The 21,366-nt window shown below is 39.3% G+C and overlaps 1 protein-coding gene across 1 annotated transcript; it reads right to left on the bottom strand.

Annotated features, from left to right (window-relative positions):
* Window positions 1–227: 227 nt before the first annotated feature.
* Window positions 228–20,773, bottom strand: LOC139443735 (nucleolar and spindle-associated protein 1-like). Its single transcript, XM_071224663.1, has 14 exons — window positions 20,603–20,773; window positions 17,690–17,794; window positions 14,825–14,935; window positions 13,671–13,889; window positions 13,077–13,299; window positions 11,791–11,910; window positions 10,380–10,573; window positions 9,836–10,097; window positions 9,154–9,355; window positions 8,457–8,539; window positions 3,826–4,019; window positions 3,278–3,539; window positions 2,519–2,720; window positions 228–1,890 (listed from the first exon to the last, which is right to left on the bottom strand). Exons 1-14 carry the CDS (start codon window positions 20,690–20,692, stop codon window positions 1,806–1,808), a joined length of 2,352 nt encoding a protein of 783 aa, XP_071080764.1. The 5' UTR covers window positions 20,693–20,773; the 3' UTR covers window positions 228–1,805.
* Window positions 20,774–21,366: the final 593 nt, after the last annotated feature.

Raw genomic sequence — 21,366 nt, 5'->3', positions numbered from 1 at the left:
TTGAACTGGATGGAGTGAATGTTTCACCTCCACTTCAAGAATGATTGTTTCCACCTATGTTTCCCCGGTATTCATATCCTGACATAATATGCTAGAAAGAAGTTAAGGACCCTTTTCATATTACTATCTGTTGTAGTATGAATGAGTAACAATACTAATATGAAAGAATAGGGTGGTCCTTAACTTCTTTTGAGTATAAACACAAATGGGCATCAATTGTCGAATTTTGTAGATAGGTTTCTTTTCACTTGTTTCACCCAAATATAATTCTTGAAAGGTGGTTATCCTATGCATCCTGTGAAGTGAGCTGGGCGCTCTGGGCGCTCTATAAAGTGTCCAAGCAAGTACTTTGTCTTAAAGTCAGCAATCAGTTTTTTGGAATGATGAGATGGGTAAAAACATATTTGGAGTTGTTGATAATATATAGTAGCAGTAGGGGCCAAAATCTGAAGATACTAAGACTTGACATTAGCTACAAATGATGTACACATTACTTTACTTCTTTCATTACATTACTTTACTTAGGATGAATAGATGTGAAGTGTTGAATTCCAACAGTGTCTTCTTTCTGTATGATGGCTTTTAGAAAAACGTTCACTACATGTATAACAAAAGAAACTATTGCACAATGAAGTAGAATAATATGTGTCAGGGAAGAAATATTTAACATAATTCAGCAATTCATTTCATTAGCTTCAGTATGCTAACTACATATCCTTACAATTTCCCACCGATTTCAGACTAGCAGACCCTGGCCATGCCTGTCGAGGAGCCTGGGGTTCTTGGGAGGAGAACTGTGAACCTCTTCCGGTTTAAACCGAACCAGAGCAGTTCTGTCTTTGAAATAATGACAATGACTTATCACAAACAGACTTGCACCAAAGATTAACGAAAAAGTTATGGACATGTTTGACAGAACACAAATACTTTGAAGAAGTATATTTGAAAGAATCAGGTGGTCCTAAATGTTTTTGAGTAGTAGTCAAACACTGTTGTGTCGAACTTTCGGCTGTCTCGAGGTAAAAGCTTGGTCCCTGCATATTCCTTCTTCATTCGTAATCTTTTGAGTGTGTCGAACCTCGGATAACTTCAACACAACAGTGTTTGACTGTATAATGTAGTGAGGCACAGAGAAAAGACCTGTATATGGCAAGAACTAGTCTGCCAGAAGATGTCAATTGTCATGCTGCATAAGATGTAGAAAATGCTTCCGTCACAGCAGTCACACTTGAGACAATATCGAGGACTAAAACATGAAAGTGCCTATATACAAGGCAGCGAATACATGCCTATATTACACCATGCTTCTGATCTACAGATTCAGATATAGATAGGAATGGAGCTGAATATGATGTGATAAGATAGTTATGTCACAGAGTGTCCTGTATGCAGAGGCTAAGTATATACATAGAGATGTATGACTGGGTGTACAGAGATAATGTATGTTGAATGAATGTTAAGACATGTTAGGCTGTTATGAGAGTATGAAGGTGAATGTCTACCACACAAAAGAAGTTAAGAACACCCACTTTTTTCATATGACTAAAGTTAATCAGTCATGGCAGATTAACTATAGTCATATGAAAACATGGGGGGTTCTTAACTTCCCTTGAGTAGTATATATGTACGATATGGATGCCTGACATAGATGTGATGATGAAGAGCTCGAGAGGATGTGCTTGTGACAGACAGAAGATGATCTATGTTAGCACTTGTGAGGGAAACCGCTCAAGTTGCCCTCTGACCAGCCAGCTGACATTGTATGGTGACTTGATGTTCGTGATGGATGAGTTGAGATCCTGTACTTAGGTGTTGATTCCCCGTCTATGCATCTGGCTACTGAACTTCTTGTTGGCTCTGTGTTGTGCCATGGCTGCTCGTCTGTCGTCTCTAGCAGAAGAGATAGAGGTTACAATTTGTTACTTATGGAATAAAGCTAAACATTCTAAATATCTCTAACACATACATTAGATTATATAAGAAAAACAAATTCAAACACTATAAGTTGAAGCAGTATCATGAGACTCTCCGGCTCGTATATAGCCTATGAGCCTCTCTGGCTCGTATATAGCCTTACGAGGGACATGAGCCTCGCTGGCTCGTATATAGCCTATGAGCCTCTCTGGCTCGTATATAGCCTAACGAAGGATATGAGCCTCTCTGGCTTGTATATAGCCTAACGTAGGATTTAGCCTCTCTGGCTCGTATATAGCCTAACAAGGGACACATAAAAACTACATATACTCCTCATGATACTGCTACATCAAATTTATCCAACCAGCATGTTTCAAAATGCCATTGTAAAAGAATTAAAACAAATTGAAAAATAATAATAAAAGAAAACAGAGGTTAAAAACCAACTCATTCCCTCACTCTTTACATACAATGCTACACTTGGCACACACACTTGACACCTCCCTGTATATAGACTAATTACATACAATGTAACAAGGGTGTCACAGGGTATCCTGTTTCACCTCCATCTTGTGTTGCCAATATCACTGCCTGATGTACCAACCTAGAGGCAACTTTTGGAGCTTTCATCCCTGAATTGAGTTGTCCGGCGTAGGAAGTATCCCCTACTGGCTTCAGCTTGCCCTTGTGGGCCCTCCATGTCACGGGCCTGGCTAGACTGGCTTTCAAATCAAAGCTGGCCTTCTTGGACGACTTGCCATCAGGCATGGTGGTGTTCAGAGAACCAGTGAACTTGAAAGGAGTGACTGAAGACAAAATGTAGTGATTTAAGAATGAGAAAGAAGGTGTTTGGGCATCTTGTATCAGCAGGATCACAGCAGGTGAGATGAAGGAGAGGCCTAAACAATGTCTTGTAGCCATCCTTGGGAATAGAACCTGTTCTGGATCGGACACTGACTTGCACCTTGGCTCTTCTAATATATTTGGGGATAAGTTGTGAAAGTTTGATTAAATATCATCTTATTTGTGATGCAGATTGTAGACTTGCACTGTTATTGAACCATCAACCAAGGAATAGAATCATAGTGAATCATGGATTCAAACCCATGACCAAGGAACACTGAAATGGGTGCAACAGAGCTGCGACTCCCTGGACCACTGGGCCACCCATCCCCACTTTAAACAGTTAGTGTTACTGAATTACACTGAGACAATGTCCAAGTTTCACACATAGCATAGACCTGGACTGGAATGGAGCAGTCCTATAGATTGTCAGATCTTAAAAAGATGTCTCTTTAATTCATTCTGAGTCTGACTGGGCAGATATCCTGTTGTATCTTGTATATATCTAAATCTATCTCACCTCCAGTTGTCTTCTTGGTGGACACGACTCCCAGTGACTTTCTCTCAGGCTTCCTCTCAACCGTGCCTCCTGCTTTAGGTGTCGTCTTCTTGCCAGCCCCCTGTGTGACTGGAGTCTTAGCTCCTGGGTTGGAGTTTGGTGTCTTGGCACCAAAATTGGTATTAATGTTTTTGGTCTTAAACACAGTCGGCTTGAAAGGAGTAGGTCCCGATGGGGACTTGAACAGATTGGTCTTGGCATCTGTCTTTGGTTTGGGCTTCAACTGAAAACAGACAAACAAATAACCCTACACTACAAGAAAATCTTTTTACATAATTAGAAGTTCCAACTTTCATCACTGATCACTGGTTCCATGTGACTGTAATACTGAAATATCCAATGGCTGGTTAATGCTGGCCATGTAGAAAGTTTGGCTCCAATGTTTGAGGAAATCATTTCTACCCAATCCCTCAACCAGTGATCATGTTTCTGAAGGTGCTGCAGAAAGACTCTGTTAACTTGAAAATAAATGTTTGAGAAAAGCTGTCATCTTCCCTGCGCTTGCTCACCCTGTTTTCATTGTTTGGAGTCTTCTGGTTTCTCAGACTGTTGATGGTCTTCTTGGACTCCTCCAGAATCTGGTTGACCTTGGTAACAGACTTTGTGATAGACTTTGTTCTCTGTCTCTTCTTCTCTAAGTACACATCAATAGAGTCAAATCTGTCGAACTCCTTCTGGTGGACTCGTGTCCAATCCTTGTTACCTGTAAACAATATCCTGTGTATTTAAGAAATAAAAGACGAGTGGGAGTTGTTTATCGTACAATAAAACACTGCAGGGAGAGTGAGTGAGTGAGTTTGATTTTACGCCGCTTTTAGCAATATTCCAGCAATATCACGGCGGGGGACACCAGAAATGGGCTTCACACATTGTACCCATGTCGGGAATCGAACCCGGGTCTTCGGCGTGACGAGCGAACGCTTTAACCACTAGGCTACCCAACCGCCCCCACTGCAGGGAGAATAAACCATGAGTACCCATATTTAATTAATGATGACTCCCTCAATAGAATCCAACATCGGCAATGTTGGACAAGTCCATTTCATGCACAGGTGGGTATTTCCCGCATATTCTCACAATCCTCACTTTCCTGTATCTTTTCTCCCAATACCGATTGTCATATCTCTCCTGGTTTGGGATGCGATCGTTCGTCCATCCCATTCATTTGTGTTGCCCAGCTACATCTATGGGGAACAACTCACTAGACACTCTCCCCTCAAAAATAACGATGTCAAACATATGACGTCGATCATGTTCGAATCTCCAGAAATGATGTCATGATCGAACAATGTTTTATCGTGAAATAAACCACGCTTCGTTCTTCATTGTTCTTTGCAACTTATCGCGTAGCTATCTTATATTAACTAACACATGTTTGTTAAGTAGTAGCTTACAGGTTTTCCCTCTTTCAAACTGACATGGGGTAATTCAGTGCAAGAGTTAGGTTTTACACAGCTTAACAATATTCCTGCAATACACGGTGGACACCAGAAATAGGCCTCACGGTGTACACATGTTGGGTAATGAACAGAGGCCTTCGACATGGCAAGCAAGGGCTTTAACCATTAGGTTACCCAACTGCCAAACAGATGGGAGCAATTGAGCGTTGGAGACAAAATGTATTTTCTTAGCTCTTTTAAGCAGGTAGCAATTGATATGTTTACTCAAAATTGGAGGTCGTCACTAGATAACAGTACACGCTACGACATTTATAAAACCTTTAAATATTGTCTAACACCAGAGGTTTACCTGCATACTATAACAGAGAGAAAAATTAGAGACACATTTATTAAACTTAGGCTAGGGTTAAATGATCTGATGTGCAACAGGGGTCGCTTCTCCTCTATTCCTAAGGATATGCGTTTTTGTCCATTCTGCGAAAACCATATTGAAAATGAATTACACTTTTTGTTTATATGTCCAATTTACGACTGCTGGAGATTAAACAGAATTACTTGTATTCAGGTATACTTGTCTTGTATCACTCTTGAAATGATATGTACCCCAGATTGGTTGATATTCATCTGTTGGACTTCCTTGTCCCAAACAGCCACAGGAACATGAGGAAAGCAAATATTGAATAATATGCACTCCCTCCCCTGTCATGTATATATTCTCTTTTGCTGTCCACTATTCGCTACAGAGCTGATCAGGCTGAAGATACATGCACTCCAGTGACACCCTTGCTCCAGATATTGCTGCTATCCGCTCAGCTTGTTTTAAATGTGAAATCTCACCAGAAAACTTTGTTTTCTATATGTTATGTGATGATTTTAACCGATTTGTCCAGTGATTGCTTTTACACATCTTTTTTTTTTTTTTAAATTGATATTGTGTAATCTGTCTACATGTTTATACTGCTTCAAATAAAATCATTTATCTGATTCCGTTTTTGCGTTTTTGTATTTTGGTGGGGTTAAACGATTTCCAGATCGGCATCCCACTGTATGGTCAGGAGTAAAGATAGCCGACACTCATGCTGGGAGAGGGGACATGGGTGGCTCTTGTCAAATATGCCACAATTCTCTCGGCAGAATTTGACCGGCATCTCTTATACACCATCACACAAACTGACAGGCTGTGATTAAACTTAAATATTGTTCCAAGCAGTGTTAAAACCAAACTCCCTCAAACTGGGAGACAAAACTAAACATACAACTGATGCCTTTGTGAATGTTTTATGACCATTCATTTGTCCAGCAAGAGTTATTCCCCTTACATATTTCATCAAGTACCTGTGAGGTGTTGTGAAATGGGGTTTAATGTCAAAGATTATTGCACTCACATTGCGACGTGCATGCACGTGTGTGTGTGTGTTTGTGTGGCTGCTTGTACTAGTCTGGACTAATGCCGATTTTATAGTACTAGCCCACTGACATACCATGCCGCAGTTTAACATGAAAACTCGACTCAGACACAGTATACTGACTCAGAGCCAACCAGTCCTTGTTTTATCCCTCAATGCAAAGCGCCAGACAGGGTAACAAGTACCATCTCTTAACGGCTGAGGTTCAAACCAGTTAAAAGTATATGTCAAAGGAAGACGAGACAAAAAAATAGGATCAGAATAGGATATTTTATTTCCTCCCAGAACTTAAAATGTTTCCGTTTTAAAAGTTTCTGGAATGACAAACTATTACATTACTACACATAAAATCTCAACAAACAATGACATTAAGTCTGCAACAAATTTTGGCATGTACAAAACATACATAATAAACAGTAGTTGAGGTCAAGATGTTTTTTTCTTTCTTTTTAAAGCAATTAGTTAAAATGATGTCAGTATCTTTCGAAAACTTACATAAATGTAAAGCTTAACAACATTGAACTGGATGGAGTGAATGTTTCACCTCCACTTCAAGAATGATTGTTTCCACCTATGAATCCCCGGTATTCATATCCTGACATAATATGCTAAAAAGAAGTTAAGGACCCCTTTCATATTACTATCTGTTGTAGTATGAATGAGTAACAATACTAATATGAAAGAATAGGGTGGTCCTTAACTTCTTTTGAGTATAAACACAAATGGGCATCAATTGTCGGCTACTGTGCAGAGTTTTGTAGATAGGTTTCTTTTCACTTGTTTCACCCAAATATAATTCTTGAAAGGTGGTTATCCTATGCATCCTGTGAAGTGAGCTGGGCGCTCTGGGCGCTCTATAAAGTGTCCAAGCAAGTACTTTGTCTTAAAGTCAGCAATCAGTTTTTTGGAATGATGAGATGGGTAAAAACGTATTTGGAGTTGTTGATAATATATAGTAGCAGTAGGGGCCAAAATCTGAAGATACTAAGACTTGACATTAGCTACAAATGATGTACACATTACTTTACTTCTTTCATTACATTACTTTACTTAGGATGAATAGATGTGAAGTGTTGAATTCCAACAGTGTCTTCTTTCTGTATGATGGCTTTTAGAAAAACGTTCACTACATGTATAACAAAAGAAACTATTGCACAATGAAGTAGAATAATGTGTCAGGGAAGAAATATTTAACATAATTCAGCAATTCATTTCATTAGCTTCAGTATGCTAACTACATATCCTTACAATTTCCCACCGATTTCAGACTAGAAGACCCTGACCATGCCTGTTGAGGAGCCTGGGGTTCTTGGAAGGAGAACTGTGAACCTCTTCCGGTTTAAACCGAACCAGAGCAGTTCTGTCTTTGAAATAATGACAATGACTTATCACAAACAGACTTGCACCAAAGATTAACGAAAAAGTTATGGACATGTTTGACAGAACACAAATACTTTGAAGAAGTATATTTGAAAGAATCAGGTGGTCCTAAATGTTTTTGAGTAGTAGTCAAACACTGTTGTGTCGAACTTTCGGCTGTCTCGAGGTAAAAGCTCGGTCCCTGCATATTCCTTCTTCATTTGTAATCTTTTGAGTGTGTCGAACCTCGGATGACTTCAACACAACAGTGTTTGACTGTATAATGTAGTGAGGCACAGAGAAAAGACCTGTATATGGCAAGAACTAGTCTGCCAGAAGATGTCAATTGTCATGCTGCATAAGATGTAGAAAACGCTTCTGTTACAGCAGTCACACTTGAGACAATATCGAGGACTAAAACATGAAAGTGCCTATATACAAGGCAGCGAATACATGCCTATATTACACCATGCTTCTGATCTACAGATTCAGATATAGATAGGAATGGAGATGAATATGATGTGATAAGATAGTTATGTCACAGAGTGTCCTGTATGCAGAGGTTAAGTATATACATAGAGATGTATGACTGGGTGTACAGAGATAATGTAAGTTGCATGAATGTTAAGACATGTTAGGCTGTTATGAGAGTATGAAGGTGTATGTCTACCACTCAAAAGAAGTTAAGAACACCCACTTTTTTCATATGACTATAGTTAATCAGTCATGGCAGATTAACTATAGTCATATGAAAACATGGGGGGTTCTTAACTTCCCTTGAGTAGTATATATGTATGATGTGCATGCCTGACATAGATGTGACGATGAAGAGCTCGAGAGGATGTGCTTGTGACAGACAGGAGATGATCTATGTTAGCACTTGTGAGGGAAACCGCTCAAGTTGCCCTCTGACCAGCCAGCTGACATTGTATGGTGACTTGATGTTCGTGATGGATGAGTTGAGATCCTGTACTTAGGTGTTGATCCCTCGTCTATGCATCTGGCTACTGAACTTCTTGTTGGCTCTGTGTTGTGCCATGGCTGCTCGTCTGTCGTCTCTAGCAGAAGAGATAGAGGTTACAATTTGTTACTTATGGAATAAAGCTAAACATTCTAAATATCAAATAAACCATTCTTTTACAGTCTCTAACACATACATTAGATAATATAAGAAAAACAAATTCAAACACTATAAGTTGAAGCAGTATCATGAGACTCTCCGGCTCGTATATAGCCTATGAGCCTTTCTGGCTCGTATATAGCCTTATGAGGGACATGAGCCTCGCTGGCTCGTATATAGCCTATGAGCCTCTCTGGCTTGTATATAGCCTAACGAAGGATATGAGCCTCTCTGGCTTGTATATAGCCTAACAAGGGACACATAAAAACTACATATACTCCTCACGATACTGCTACATCAAATTTATCCAACCAGCATGTTTCAATCTGCCATTGTAAAAGAATTAAAACAAATTGAAAAATAATAATAAAAGAAAACAGAGGTTAAAAACCAACTCATTCCCTCACTCTTTACATACAATGCTACACTTGGCACACACACTTGACACCTCCCTGTATATAGACTAATTACATACAATGTAACAAGGGTGTCACAGGGTATCCTGTGTCACACCCCTCATGTGTTGGCAATATCACTGCCTGATGTACCAACCTAGAGGCAACTTTTGGAGCTTTCATCCCTGAATTGAGTTGTCCAGCGTAGGAAGTATCCCCTACTGGCTTCAGCTTGCCCTTGTGGGCCCTCCATGTCACGGGCCTGGCTAGACTGGCTTTCAAATCAAAGCTGGCCTTCTTGGACGACTTGCCATCAGGCATGGTGGTGTTCAGAGAACCAGTGAACTTGAAAGGAGTGACTGAAGACAAAATGTTGTGATTTAAGAATGAGAAAGAAGGTGTTTGGGCATCTTGTATCAGCAGGATATAATAATATATTTGGGGATAAGTTGTGAAAGTTTGATTAAATATCATCTTAGTTGTGATGCAGATTGTAGACTTGCACTGTTATTGAACCATCAACCAAGGAATAGAATCATAGTGAATCATGGATTCAAACCCATGACCAAGGAACACTGAAACAGTAAATGGGTGCAACAGAGCTGCGACTCCCTGGACCACTGGGCCACCCATCCCCACTTTAAACAGTTAGTGTTACTGAATTACACTGAGACAATGTCCAAGTTTCACACATACTACTAATTACATAGCATAGACCTGGACTGGAATGGAGCAGTCCTATAGATTGTCAGATCTTAAAACGATGTCTCTTTAATTCATTCTGAGTCTGACTGGGCAGATATCCTGTTGTATCTTGTATATATCTAAATCTATCTCACCTCCAGTTGTCTTCTTGGTGGACACGACTCCCAGTGACTTTCTCTCAGGCTTCCTCTCAACCGTGCCTCCTGCTTTAGGTGTCGTCTTCTTGCCAGTCCCCTGTGTGACTGGAGTCTTACCTCCTGGGTTGGAGTTCGGTGTCTTGGCACCAAAATTGGTATTAATGTTTTTGGTCTTAAACACAGTCGGCTTGAAAGGAGTAGGCCCCGATGGGGACTTGAACAGATTGGTCTTGGCATCTGTCTTTGGTTTGGGCTTCAACTGAAAACAGACAAACAAATAACCCTACACTACAAGAAAATCTTTTAACATAATTATAAGTTCAGACTTTCATCACTGATCACTGGTTCCATGTGACTGTAATACTGAAATATCCGACGGCTGGTTAATGCTGGCCATGTTGAAAGTTTTGCTCCAATGTTTGAGGAAATCATTTCTACCCAATCCCTCAACCAGTGATCATGTACCTGAAGATGCTGAAGAGAAAGACTGTTAACTGTTAAATGTTTGAGAAAAGCTGTCATCTTCCCTGCGCTTGCTCACCCTGTTTTCATTATTTGGAGTCTTCTGGTTTCTCAGACTGTTGATGGTCCTCTTGGACTCCTCCAGAATCTGGTTGACCTTGGTAACAGACTTTGTGATAGACTTTGTTCTCTGTCTCTTCTTCTCTAAGTACACATCAATAGAGTCGAATCTGTCGAACTCCTTCTGGTGGACTCGTGTCCAATCCTTGTTACCTGGATACAACGAAGAAGAGAGTGACAAAGTAACTACACAGAAACAATATCCTGTGTATATAAGAAATAAACGACGAGTGGGAGTTGTTTATCATACAATAAAACACTGCAGGGAGAATAAACCATGAGTACCCATATTTAATTAATGATGACTCCCTCAATAGAATCCAACCTCGGCAATGTCGGACAAGTCCATTTCATGCACAGGTGGGTATTTCCCGCATATTCTCACAATCCTCACTTTCCTGTATCTTTCTCCCAATACCGATTGTCATATCTCTCTCAGTTTGGGATGCGATCGATCGTCCATCCCATTCATCTGTGTTGCCCAGCTACATCTATGGGGAACAACTCACTAGACACTGCCCTCTCAAAAACAATGATGTCAAACATATGACATCGATCATGTTCGAATCTCCAGAAATGATTTCATGATAGAACAATGTTTTATCGTGAAATAAACCAGGCTTCGTTCTTCATTGTTCTTTGCAACTTATCGCGTAGCTATCTTATATTAACTAACACATGTTTGTTAAGTAGTAGCTTACAGGTTTTCCCTCTTTCAAACTGACATGGGGTAATTCAGTGCAAGAGTTAGGTTTTACACAGCTTAACAATATTCCTGCAATACACGGTGGACACCAGAAATAGGCCTCACGGTGTACACATGTTGGGTAATGAACAGAGGCCTTCGACATGGCAAGCAAGGGCTTTAACCATTAGGTTACCCAACTGCCAAACAGATGGGAGCAATTGATTACATCCAGTGTATATGATATTCACAAGTTCAGGTAATATATTGTAGCAGTCTAGTGCTGGTAATCGCCCTGAATATTTTTCATCACAATCCTGGCTCAATTGGCAGTCATGACACGTCATTTGTTTCCAATTCATTATAAACATGACGCAGGGCTTCACACATGGTGCTACTTATGACACATAGAAGACAGTCTTGTGACATCATTATTTCATTTATTTTCAAGGACGTATGTTTAGTTCAAAAGTGTACCTTCGGTTTAAGATGATTTTTCTTGTTGACAAATCGAAGTACTAATTACTTGTGAATAATACGCACTTGTGTAAAATACGCACCCCTAATTATGGGCAATTTAATCCAGGAAAATTAATCTCTTGTGTATAATACACACTGACTGGGCCTCAAGACAAGTATCTGTAAGCATGGAAAGGTCTGTGGGGCAGGCAGTGTCCAGACTTACCAGGAGTTATGGCCTTCTGAGATTCCTGCTTCTTCTTGGCCAGGAATGCAGCAAACCTTGGGATCTGTGTACTGCTAGGTGGCTTCTCATCACCTCGAGTAGGGGTGCCAGTTTTCTTGGCTGTGTGAATATAAACCATGAGATAACTGTAATTTAGAACATAGAATAAACGATATATTGTAACTAGGATCACTGGTTTAATCAGGGCTGGAGTGAGTGGCTTACATGGAATCTTTCTCTCTTTTCTTTTATTGTTGTTTAATGCCACACTGCGAGTCTGTAAATAATCAAGACCAGACCAGACAATCCAGTGACTGATATCATGAGCATTGATCCACGCAATTGGGATACGATGACATGCATTAACCAAGTCAGCCAGCCTGATCACCCAATCCCGTCAGAAGCTTCTTACGACAAGCATAGTCGCCTTTTAATGCAAGCATGGGTTTCTGAAGACCTATTCTGTCTTATATTGAATCAGCAACACAGAAAAACTCATGGTAAGTAAGGGTGAGTGAGTGAGCGAGTGTTGTTTTAAGGCCACTGACGGCAATAATCTAGCCACATCAGCTGTACCTAGCAGCTTGTCAATAATCGAACACACTATCACGATAACCCACAATTGATCGCAAAGGATGAGACAAAATACTGATAATTTGTACATACTGTGAGCAACAATTTGTTCTGTTAAAGTAACATAAGGTAAAGGGTTGCAGGGGTAGAAACTAACTATTTAGTTCACTTGTCCTTCTAATAACATATAGCAAAACCCTAAAAAATGGCAAATTTCTACTAGTCCTTATGATACCTTAACTATTGGGCAGTTTGGCAAGGACTACAGGACTAGTGCTAATTTCTAACGCTGGGGTTGCATTCCTTGAGAGCCATGCATCAATCACTATTGATTCCAAACAACCATCATGACTAGTAAATGAAAAGTGTAGACTGCTCTTGCCATGAATGTAAAAGTGAGCTACAAATTTATGTAATGAGAATATTCTGACCATAAAGCTGACCATAACAGAATGTGATACTGTGGAGAGAGGACCAACCAGGATACAAAACGGTCCGCTGAATACATATGTCTGCCATGGAAGAATTCACATGACAAAGCAGGAGGCTGCTTATGAGGATACCAAGCTAGCTAGTTCAGTCCAGTTTGATATTCCAAAAGGAAATTCCAAATGCTGTGAAAGCGGATGGTTCACCTTAACCATTTAACATGTATGTGCATTGAAGCTGACATGGAAAGGGCTTGCCCGCACATCTGGTTTTGAGTTACTTACCTTTTTGCACCTTCTCGTCTAGTGCCTGGAGTAAAGTAGCCTTCCGCTCAGCACTGTTCATCTCCGGCTTCATCACCCCAAGGATGGCCTTCACGCCTGGACTGGTGTCCTTCACCCCCTGGGATGATGGGGTCAAGTTCATGTCATCCTTCTTCTCAAATGTGCTTCTGCGAATTCTCTTGTTGCTATGCTCAGCTACAGGTGTAGATGGTTTACGGTCAGCCTAAAAAAATGTATGAGAATGTTTTTTTCAAATAAATACAACCAATGAAAGTTCGCTGGGGTTTGAGGGACTATATTATTAAGGTGTACATTATAATGGCATGTGTCACAAAAGTGACCCATGACGTAACTAAATCTGGGGGATAATAAACTTTTTGAATAAAACATTCAGATCAGATTTCTGTGACATTTTGGGGGACATTGCTGTGAGCATCAGTATTGTTGCTGAGGAGATTGCTGAAATGCTAAAGTCATAATACTCATAGAATGAAAGAATGATAGATGGATGGACAACACAGACTATAATTCCAGTTCAAGTGAGCTAAGAAATGGACACAGTCATCTAAGTAGACAGTGACAGTGATATATTACCTGTGGTTTGGGCAAAGACCCTGACCGTTTCCTTTTCTGCGACATAGGTGTTTTGGTCTGCTTGAGGTTCGTGACAGCCTTCATCTGAGGAGTCATGGGTGATGGCCTGACCTGAGCCTCTACCTTGGGGGGTTCCGGGGTACGAGGTGTTGTCTTCCTGGACCCTGCCTTGACTGCAGCTACAGGAGTTGCACACAGCTTGACTTCAGGCTTGGGGTCCTGGAACAGTGGCAGGAGTCAGATTGTGCACAGGGAGAGTTAGTGAGTGGGTTTAATGCCGCTTTTAACAGTATTTCAGTCATCATGTCTACATGTAGGAGAAGACCCTGAAGTTATCCAAGTCTTGGACACTTACGACTTTTTTGAAGACCACGAGCCTGGAAATACTAAGGACCATTATCAGAGCTGGCTTTTGAAACCATGACCATAGGAATAAAGATCCTGACATGCATAAGGGACACAACTCTGTACATTAAATTTCATCGCCTTAGACAAATTAGACGACTGCACACTTCCATGTTCGCAATTATCAACAAATTTAAAACAGGGGCAAACATGAATGTAGGATTTAGAAATTTGTCTACAAGTACCAAGTGGGAAGTATGAACCCATATACACTCACACTGCAATGAAATCTGCAGCAGTTGGAGGATGGACCGTCAGGGCACCGTTTCACAAAGCGATCTTAGAGCTACGATTGTCGTAAGCCAGTATTAAAGTATAGGTGTTGCGATCACCTTAGCGCTAAGATGGCTTTGTGGAACGGGGCCCTGACACTTACTTCATGTGCCGAACTTACTGAATTTGGAGATGACAGATGATGCACAAATTAGGAGTAAGGAGGTAACCCATCACTGCATCAGTGTGCATGGTGTATCAGGCCACTGGTTTCTCCACTACACATGAACACTCATCAACTATTTGGATGATTAGGATTCCAATAAAAACCTATTGTGAAAGCCTGCTAATAGTGTACTATGTTTATATGAATACTTGCCACATGACAAATACCTTATTGTGTGAGAGAACAGGTATTATGAGTATCACTAAATGCTGACTGGTTACACTCCTTGTCAAACTACAGCACACACTGTGATAAACCCTGTCTGTTACACAACTTGCTACTTTAGATCATCGGTCAAAAGGGCCACTACCTCCTCTACAGTCTTCTTGGCTGCCTTCTTCCCCCTCCCTCGTCTCTTGGCCTTCTTGGTGACACGCCCGGCCTGCTTCGTCTCCACTTCATCTGTGTCCATACTGTCACTCTGAAACAATGGGACACAGCATTTAGGACACAATATCCCCATGACAGGAAATTATCTTGGATTCTAAAATAAGTGCCCTCGGTAGGCAATTTGGAAAAAAAATAAAATAATACCCTTAACCATGTTAACCATGGACCTAAATTATTTAGGATCAAGTGTAGCTTATATAGCTTTTCAACACATCTATGTGCATTTATGGTGATTTTCAATGCTGATTGTTTATTTGAACTTGTTAAAGCAATATGATGTCCTGCCCTCTGAGTCCTTTTCATTGGAAAGCCAAGTAGCTCCTAACCTTCGTTTATAGGAGCCAAACCTTCGTTTATAGGAGCCAACCTTTTATTCCAAGGAGCCTGACTGAGAATCTGAGATAGGACATATATTCACCCAAGTTTCATTTGAGGTAGGACATATGTTCACCCAGGTTTCATTTGAGATAGGACATATATTCACCCAAGTTTCATTTGAGGTAGGACATATATTCACCCAAGTTTCATTAGAGGTAGGACATATGTTCACCCGGGTTTCATTTGAGATAGGACATATATTCACCCAAGTTTCATTTGAGGTAGGACATATGTTTGCAGGGGCTTCAATGCGTGAAATCTAAAGATGGGTATTCTATTGTTATAGACATAAATAATAATGTAAATTGCATTTCCTTTTGGTACAATATCACTTGTGTCCATGTCTATGTAACAGGGTACAAAATATCCTAGCTATTAATGAAACACCTCTAATTGCATTAACTATAAATAAACAAGACGAAAAGTGAGCTGGGCTCACTAATGCCCCCTACTTTGATTCCAACATATTTATAAGTACAAAACACAAAAAAAGAAATGTTTCTCAGAAAATCTGCTTATCAAAATAAAACTTTACACTGCACCTCTCCTATTGGTAAAGTAATTGTACCCCCCAATTGGAAGAGAATCCATGAAGTAGTTTTTTTAAGTTATAGGTCACACAAATGTTCAAGTAAAAAAAATATTCTGAGTTAAAAACATGAAAAACATCATTTCCCCCCCAGAAAATACACATATCAAAATTAAACTTTGCACTGAAGCTCTTCTATTAGTATGGAAAACTATTCCTTAAATTTGAAAAGAATCCATGAAGCAGTTTTCTAGTTAAAGGTCACACAAATGTTTCAGTAAAAAAATCTAAGTGAAACATACCTGTATTTGTTCAGAAAATCCTACCATTGAAAACAAACTTAGCATTGCACCTCTCCTATTGGTATAAATACTGTACCCCCAATTGGAAAAGAATCCATGAAGTAGTTTTCAAATGATAGATTGCTCAAATGTTCAAGTAAAAAAAAGAAAGAAAAAAACCTAACTTTTTTAAAAGCTGTATTTTTCGAGAAGATCCAAATATTGCAAACAAACTTCACACTGCACCTCTCCTATAGGTACAAAAAGTGTTCCCTAAGTTTGAAAAGAATCTATGCACCAGTTTTCACTTTATAGGCAACACAAAAAAAATGTCCTTGCGGACGGAATTACCTCCGCCCTATTAAGGTCGGGGTATCTTCATGATAAAAAAAATCATGAAATGACACATTTATAATTATTATGTGTATGACACTGGCCTTGCAAACATGAGTTAGTTAACATGATCTGGAGTTACTATCTATTCATAGTTTAAATAGATATTGTTGCCAGTTATGTTTACTTTTAGGAAGGCAAGTGGCAAGCAGAAGATAAATTTAAGTCGCCAATAATACATTTAAGTCGAATTGGAAACCAAAATGGTCACTACTTCGGGGGATGATGTCACATGTCTCCTTTGTTGTTGAGAACAGTATTTCACATCTTCCCAAGGCAAGGGAGTTAACTGACTGTAAAAGGTAAGACCCCTTTATTATAATGTAGATCTTGATCATCGATCAGATCATCTTGACTTGGTGTTTGAAGCAAATGCAAGTGTTATGGGAAGGTGGAATCTGATTGGTGAATAGGAGGGCAAAGAAGGGACAACTCAAAATAACTACTGGTGGTGCCAGGAGTTAGATTAGAAATTCCAGAAAGGGTGGAAACTGGACTTTTAGAGTTAACTCCCTTGCTTCGATAAGATGAGTACATGATTGTTGCCATCACAAATTTATAACACTGCACATTCCGACTGTCACTTTCATGATCTGGTAAGCAACGCTCTGATTGGTTGGATGAAAGGTCGTTCTGACGTGACCCTTAATGGGCTGTCCTCAGATCTTTGTTTAGCAATAGAGAGAACTAAGAACTAAGATCTGATTTTAATGAGACTGGTTGCCATCACAAATTTATAACACGGCCATGATTGCATCATGAATCCGAATAATAGGTATCCCATCAGGGTTGACATGTCATACATTTTTCTTAATTTTCTTTCTTAAAATGACAATGAGTAAGATGCTGAATAGCCTACTCAGAATTATAGATCACCCTTCACCTGTTAACAAAGTACCTTGCCAAAGGCTCAGGGCTTATGCCATATTCATCTGCAATTCCACATAGATCATTGGTAGTCTGTGGAAGAACACTACCTGGTATGTCAGGAGATTAAGGATTAGTTGGTGGATAACAAAAATCAGGGAAATATGTATCTTTAATGTTAACACGTTAAAATCTTTAACCATGTGTTAACATTTTTGACAGTGTTTTAACAGACACAACCAAAGACATAAGAGAACAATCAACAATGATCAAGAAAATCCAGCAATGCATGTTGCAGTGAAATGTATATTGAGGAGTCCGTTCTTATCATGCTTACAGTTACACTTTCTTCTTGTCTCTGTTGATCATTTTTGGTCTTGGCGTCTCCAGGTTCAGCTTGCTGAGTGTAGTATTCTCTTAAAGCCTTCTGGAGCTTGTCAATCTGAAACACAGCAATCATGAACTGAATAGAACTGCACACAGTTGTCATTCCTTGGCTGTACTCTATGCATGAGTCAACTGTTAAAACATGAAGACATAAGTACTATGTTTCTATGGTTGAAATTCTAGGCTGTGTCGTGACTATGTACACCAGTGTTTACTTTTTTCCAGGTCTTCCATGCTTAACATGTCATAACCGGAATGTTAAAAATAAAGGTGAGGTGGGGTGAAATTGGGTTTAACGTCGCGTCCAAGATTATTGCACTTATATAGCAATGTGCGTGCATACACTAGTCCGATTTATAGCGCTGGCTCACTGAGATACCATGCCACAGTTTAACATGAATATCCTAATCAGACACAGTATACTGACTCGGAGCCGACCAGTCCTTGTTTTAGCCCCTTAATGCCGAGCGCCAGACAGGGTAACAACAAATACCATCTTGTAACGTCTTTTGGTATGATGTGGCCGGGGGCAATAGATTCAGATACTACAAAATCCTAGGATCCACTCTTAATCCTAACCCACTACACTGTTATGTCCAGAAGTACTTATGTGTCATCATTGTCATGGGTTGTAGTCAAAACAGCCTCATGTCAGAACGCCTCAAAACTCAAAACGGCCATAAAAAGTCAAAACGGCCACAACAAAAATAATGGCCAGAAAAAAGTCAAATTGTCCAGGATAATAATAAATGAATATCTAATGTGAGCAGGATGTGTACAGAGTATACATGTTAGATGTTGTTTACAATGTAATATCTTCCAGTAGAGTTCATGTGTTGTTTTTACCAATCTCATCACTTTGCTTTGATCTCTGTACTGTGTTCAAGAGTTCAGAACAGCCCCTTGGCAACAAGAACAAATCTTTGCGGCCTGCAGATTGTACAAGTGAGGCGACATAACACCATCTGAGCTGCTTAACATAAGCGCTTCAAACCATGGACTAAGGGTTTAGGGGATAGGGATGTGTGATATGTGATGTTTAGTGCTGAGTTATTGCTGAATTAACATCTGTGTGTATATCATGCACATTGTGTTATCAACTGTTATACAATGTATATAATACACAATACTTGAGTTTTGTCTTCTTTATTTTCTGTGTGGCGTTATGATTTTTTGTGTGTGGCCGCTATGACTTTTTATGGTGGCCATTTTGACATTGGATGGTGGCCGTTTCGACTTTACCTTTTGAGGCAGTTCTGACATGAGGCCGTTTTCACCTGCTCCCAATTGTCATGACAACTATCTGCACTGAACAAGATGAATACAAAACAGTATCTAAATCATTCCTATTGGTCTGCAAACATTAAAAGTACTAAGCCTAAGGAAGGATAAACCAGAATACTAGGGCTGGCTATCGGTACTGATCATAGAGAGAGATAATCATCATTACATATTGATCAATTATCAATAAATATCAGTGAGGTAAGTTTGAGCAAATTTGCAAAACAGTCTGAAAGAAATCAGCACACTTCATGACACTGGTGAGTGGTAACACATTCATGGTTTATGCATGGATTACTCGTGGTTTATGTGAGATATTATTGATGACAAATTTTATATCGATAATCATTAATATTTCTTCCCATCAATGATACTTGCAATTATTGATTGTTTTCAGCCAGCTCTACAGTATACTACTTGCTATTGAGGATATAGTGTACATAATGCAGGTTGGCCATAACAGCAGGGTAAACACAAAAATAACATGCATATAATCAGTCTGACTGAGACTAAATGTGTAAGTTTACTCCAAAAATGAACATAGGGCCTCTACATAATATATTCATTTGCAATCACTGGAAATTGATCAATTATTTACTCTTGGGAGTTGTGTACATGGTCGTAGTTGATTCTACCCCCATATAAGGTAATACTGTTCGATATCAAGGTTAGGTTATCAAGTGATCAAGGGAGGGACCATGAAGTAGATGTCAACAGTCATTATCATGATTATCAATGATTATGTAATGCAATATTTGGATTGATTTGGGAAAATTGCTTTGGACGCTTGTATTTGGAGTGATCAGGGTTCAAAATTAGTCTGAGCCTAGATAACTTCAGGTAAACTGGTGACATTTCCTTGTGGAGGCATCTGGACAACCATTCTGCCATTGGCAGATGACAACTCTGTAGCAAATCCTGTTGCTGAATAGTTAAAATATGCTCATGCAATCTATTGTTTATTGTTAACATGGTAAATAGGTGTCCAAACAATTCGCACACATATAATTCTCCATACCAAACAATATTTTGCTTTTAATGTCACCTTATTGTAAGAGTACTTCAATAAAAAACAGATTATGTTTCTAGTAAATTATCGGAGTAAATTGGCTTTGGAATGGATTAGGAAGGCTTACTATTGTTAAAACAAATGTTCATAAACAGGAATCTTGAGGGATCTCATCTCTAAAACCTTCTCGTACTATTATCAATGGACTTATTTGTTTGTTTTGAATATATGTTTAAATCAATGAAAATAAAATATAATAAAATAAAATAATAATGTTTTATGTTATTTGGCTACCTCTTGTTGTATGTTGTAGGCCTAGGCCTCATACAGAAAATATTGGAGAGAATAGGCCTACATCTGGGGAATTGTCTGTGCGGGTTTGTGTGCTGAACTTGTTGACGATTTAACTTTATCATCATATTTACTCCACGAGATTTTCGAAAGTCTTGATATCACGATATATTTGAAATCCAACAAACGTCAGTCGGAATTTACATACGAAGCCATTTCATCAAACATCGCAAACTCTCATCAGCTGACATTTCAATTTCAAGGACAACAAAATATACAAACCTTTACATTGGCTTTTATGCCAACACCTTTAGCTATCTTTTGCAATTCACTATATTTCATATCATCTATATTCTTCAACATTTGTTCCATTTTGTTAGATTATATTAATCCTGTCCCGAAGCGGAAATCACACACATCAACACTGGCAACATCCACATTCGAAAACTGTGTCGCTTCTTTTGATTGGTCAGGAGAAACGTTGTCAACCACGTTATTTATTACCTCCCCTTGTGTTGAGTATTTTGTGTTCCTACTTACAAAAAGTGTTCATCGTTCACGCTTCAAATTAAGTATTCTCTAAAAAGCATTCCAATTTGATATCACAACATTATGTGACTCTTCGAAGTTGAGTAATATGAATATCCACTTAACAGTGTTTGAAACTGAAACTTGTACGATGTACGTTTCAAGTTTGTTACCTTTTGTTCAGAGGGTAACATATATCATTACACCGGTATTACCGAAGTCATTGAAACGCGTGAATGATAGAGCTGACGCAAAAGTTGTACCAGATGCACTGACAGCTAAATATCGACTCTGCCTTAAGGTTTTGGTCATGCGTATATGTAACAAGGATACTGTGGACATAATATTTCGTGAAGCTTGTGGCGCGAGATGGAAATAAACAAACTCTATTGTCAAATTCTGCTTTCCACGAAACCTATTATATTCAAATATATTAGCGTGAGCTTCAAACGGGTGCGATACGTACAATTTATTATTGACTCAGTTATGCCTTCTGCGTGATATGAATTTTGTTTATG

This window comes from Haliotis cracherodii, unplaced genomic scaffold (assembly GCF_022045235.1).
Source record: "Haliotis cracherodii isolate W230 unplaced genomic scaffold, xgHalCrac1.p SCAF_5, whole genome shotgun sequence".
NCBI classification, from domain to species: Eukaryota; Metazoa; Mollusca; class Gastropoda; order Lepetellida; family Haliotidae; genus Haliotis; species Haliotis cracherodii.
Note: the sequence above shows the minus strand (reverse complement) of the source record. Positions and strands in the feature narration are given on the sequence as shown.

What these genes read in the sequence shown, in the direction of transcription:
- LOC139443735 (XM_071224663.1), bottom strand. Translation starts at nt 20,692, where the DNA reads ATGGAACAAATGTTGAAGAATATAGATGATATGAAATATAGTGAATTG. An exon ending in CACCAAGAAGACAACTGGAG is followed by an intron (nt 9,356 to 9,835) that starts GTGAGATAGATT and finishes TTTTGTCTTCAG; the next exon opens with TCACTCCTTTCAAGTTCACT. An exon ending in TAGACGAGGGATCAACACCT is followed by an intron (nt 4,020 to 8,456) that starts AAGTACAGGATC and finishes TATTGTTTACAG; the next exon opens with GTAACAAGGATTGGACACGA.